The sequence below is a fragment of the Garra rufa genome, chromosome 1 (genome assembly GCF_049309525.1).
Source record: "Garra rufa chromosome 1, GarRuf1.0, whole genome shotgun sequence".
In the NCBI taxonomy this organism is placed as follows: Eukaryota; Metazoa; Chordata; class Actinopteri; order Cypriniformes; family Cyprinidae; genus Garra; species Garra rufa.
This window is the reverse complement of record NC_133361.1, coordinates 59,621,329-59,624,474: the sequence shown is the minus strand read 5'-3', so window position 1 is coordinate 59,624,474 and position 3,146 is coordinate 59,621,329. Positions and strand designations below refer to the sequence as shown.

The following is a 3,146-nucleotide window of genomic DNA, read 5'->3' as shown; positions in this document are numbered from 1 at the left end:
TTCTGCAGAACCCAACGTTCAGCAAACAAAGTTTCATTCATTGGTAGGATTAGGATAGTTCACTCAAACATTTTACAGTTATCACTATATTGTGTTGTCCTAAAGCTCTTTGAAATTTCTTCTATGGCAGGGATATCCAATCCTGATCCTGGTCATAGAGGGCCAATGTGCTGCAGAGTTCAGCTTCAACATGCTCCAACACACTTGCCTGGACGTTTCAAGTCATCCTAAAGATCTTCATTAGTTTGTTCAGTCGTATTTAATTGAGCTTAATTGAGCACCCCTGGTCTACACCTTTAAATAATTCTACTCATTGCTTTTTTCCATACAGTTACAATGATTGAGGATCATAACAGCACCAGAGAAGTAGGCCTGTCACAAATGTGCTCCATAGGATTTATTTTCAACTCTGGCCCTCGAGGTCCACTTTGCGACAGAGTTTAACTCCAACTGTAATCAAACACACCTGAACAAGTAATGTCTTCAGGATTACCAGAAAGTTTCTGGCAGATGAGTTTGATCAAAGTTGGAGCTAAACTCTGCAGGAATATGGACCTCGAGGGCCAGAGTTGAGAACCCCTGCTCCTAAAGATCCTAATTAGCAGGTTAAGTTGTGTTTGATCAGGGTTGGAGCTGAACTTTGCAGAAATACACATCTCCAGAAAAAGGATTGGACACCCCTGTGCCACAGTATATTCCAAGAATATGGATATCTTCTTTAGTTTTCACTTTTTAATCTAGGAACTGAACATTCATTTGATTCTGATCTTCTCAATTAATCAGTTGATTCATTTGATGAAACCCGTCTGGGGTGCGTTTCCTAAATCATCATTAGCTAACTATGGTTGTACGTTCTAAAGTACTCTACTGGTAACAGCAGAATTTGCGACCATATTTGATTTTTGAATTTTTATTTCACAAATTACACTAATCCATTTCTGAAGACCAGCTCACCTATTTGATCCAGTTGTGAATAACAAATACAAGTTTGGCCTACTTTTATGGTGCTTTGTCGTTTTTGATATTTAAAAGCTGTAGTACTTAATTTTAAATAACAGCAGTAAGCACAGCCTTTATAATCTCTTGTTTTGCACTGCAAAAAAAAATCAAAGGGGTTTAGAACAACATAAGAATAATAAAATATTACAAAAAATATAATTTAATTTTGGGTCTGACAAATTATTTGTGGTCACAATCTGAATTAGACACAGTCCCAACTGGACCTAAAATCCAATTAATTTGGTTGCTTCTTACAGAGGATTTAATGGTGTTGCTGGGTGATCATGCACCCATAGGCAGATCAATCGATGTATGCAAATCTTCACACTTTCATTTTGTAACATAAAAAGCAAACAATGTGTCATAGTTCTAGCACTACATCAGCAGACAACATTTTATTTAGTTTTGAGAAGAATAAGCTAAATCATAGAAATATAACTCAACAAGCTAAATATGATATAGATATAGCACTTAATAAAACGTTATAGGTGTGTTGGAGCAGGGTTGAACTGAAATCTGAAGGTAGATTTATCCTGAGGAACACGGTCAGGGACCACTGTTTTAGACCAGTGGTTTCCAACTATGTTCCTGGAGACTCTTCAGCACTGCATATTTTGAATGTCTCCTTAATCAAACACAACTGATTTAGGTTTATACATTAGCTTGTTTATAGAGACTCAGAGACCTGAAATGGGTCTGTCGGACAAAGGAGACAATGCAATAATGCAACATGTGCAGTGATGGAGGGCCTCCATTTAGACCAATAATAATCATGAAATGTCACCACTTGCAAACAAATGCACAATCATTAGTTACCTTGACGAACAGACACATATCTTTTGTTGGCTGCCTGGAAAACAACTTGTGGGTGACTCTCCTCCAGCTCAAATAGCTCATCTTTCCCTGGCTTTGTACAGCGGCCAGACTTCAGGGTGCCCATGGGGCCCGTTGGTGAGAGAAACTTGCCCTCACAGTCCTTAAAGGCCAGCTTGCCAGACTTGAGTTCCAAGGTGAAACCAGTGTTAGGCCCGTGCTCCATTACCAGTTTACCATCATTGCTGAGAAAGCGGTTATCGAAGGGCTTCAGACTGTACTTCCCATCCAGATACACCAAAGTGATCAGGGAGTCTACACCCCAGGGGATGTCACTGGCCATGCAGAGCTCGTCTTCTGCGGTGGACAAATGTGCGTAGCGCTTGCGGGATACACTTAGCAGGTTGGCCTGTGGGTGAAGGGCAAGATGCATGGCCCACTGTTCAGATTCTCCAATGGTCTGGGCAAAACAGGACAGATATTCTGCAGAGCCTCCAAAATAACGCGAATATGGTTCAGACTGCAAAGCCCAGCGTCCATCTGACTGCGTCACAAGCAAGAAACGGCATGATGTGTTTGGCACTTCCTCCTCACAGCTCACCTTGCCATCTTTATCTGTGGCCAGATAACGTCCGAGGTGACTGCGCAAGAAAACCACCTGGCTGTCCTGGTCTTGCTCCAGGGTCCAGATCTGTTTCTTTCTTATGCTGGTTCCAGATGCATTCACCTTGAACCCAAATGCCTCTGCTGTGAGATAACGATTTTCATAATTAATAAGTCCGAATTGGAGCTTTAGAGCCATACTTATTCCATTCGTCGACATGCTGATCAGGCGGTTGCCAAACGAGTGTTTAAAAAGTTTTATATTGCAGATTAAAAATGTTGACAAGATGACAATATGCCCTTGACTCTCCTCAGATGCTATTAAATGGTCATTTCAAGTTTCTTCCCTGCTCTGCACTTTGAGTTTCTTGCCTCAGACTCAACTACAGATTAAGGCTGTCGTCCCTTTGAGTTTCCTGGGTTACCTTTAGCTACTTCTCTGCATTCACACCGGTGACTGCTTGCTGCTTCCTAATCAGCCTGGATTAAACTCAGCAGGGCGCAGCACCTCAATCCAACAAGCTGCTGACATCATACACACCATGTCCCTGACTCCTCCCTTATCTCCTCCCTTTCTCTTTCTCTCTATCTCTCTCTCTCTCTCTCTCCCTCCCTCCCTCCCACTCTCCCCTAGGTTTTAGTCCCAACCCAACTGCCAACTACCACCTTTCCCCAGTTTTGTCTCACTCTCCCTTTCTCTTTATAAACTGGATAGTTCTCTTGGTGTATGA

At 41.9% G+C, this 3,146-nt stretch overlaps 1 protein-coding gene across 1 annotated transcript; it reads right to left on the bottom strand.

Moving 5' to 3' along the window:
• Window positions 1-1,611: 1,611 nt before the first annotated feature.
• Window positions 1,612-2,877, bottom strand: fscn2a (fascin actin-bundling protein 2a, retinal). Its single transcript, XM_073834275.1, has one exon. It carries the CDS (start codon window positions 2,633-2,635, stop codon window positions 1,808-1,810), a length of 828 nt encoding a protein of 275 aa, XP_073690376.1. The 5' UTR covers window positions 2,636-2,877; the 3' UTR covers window positions 1,612-1,807.
• Between the last annotated feature and the right edge of the window lie 269 nt (window positions 2,878-3,146).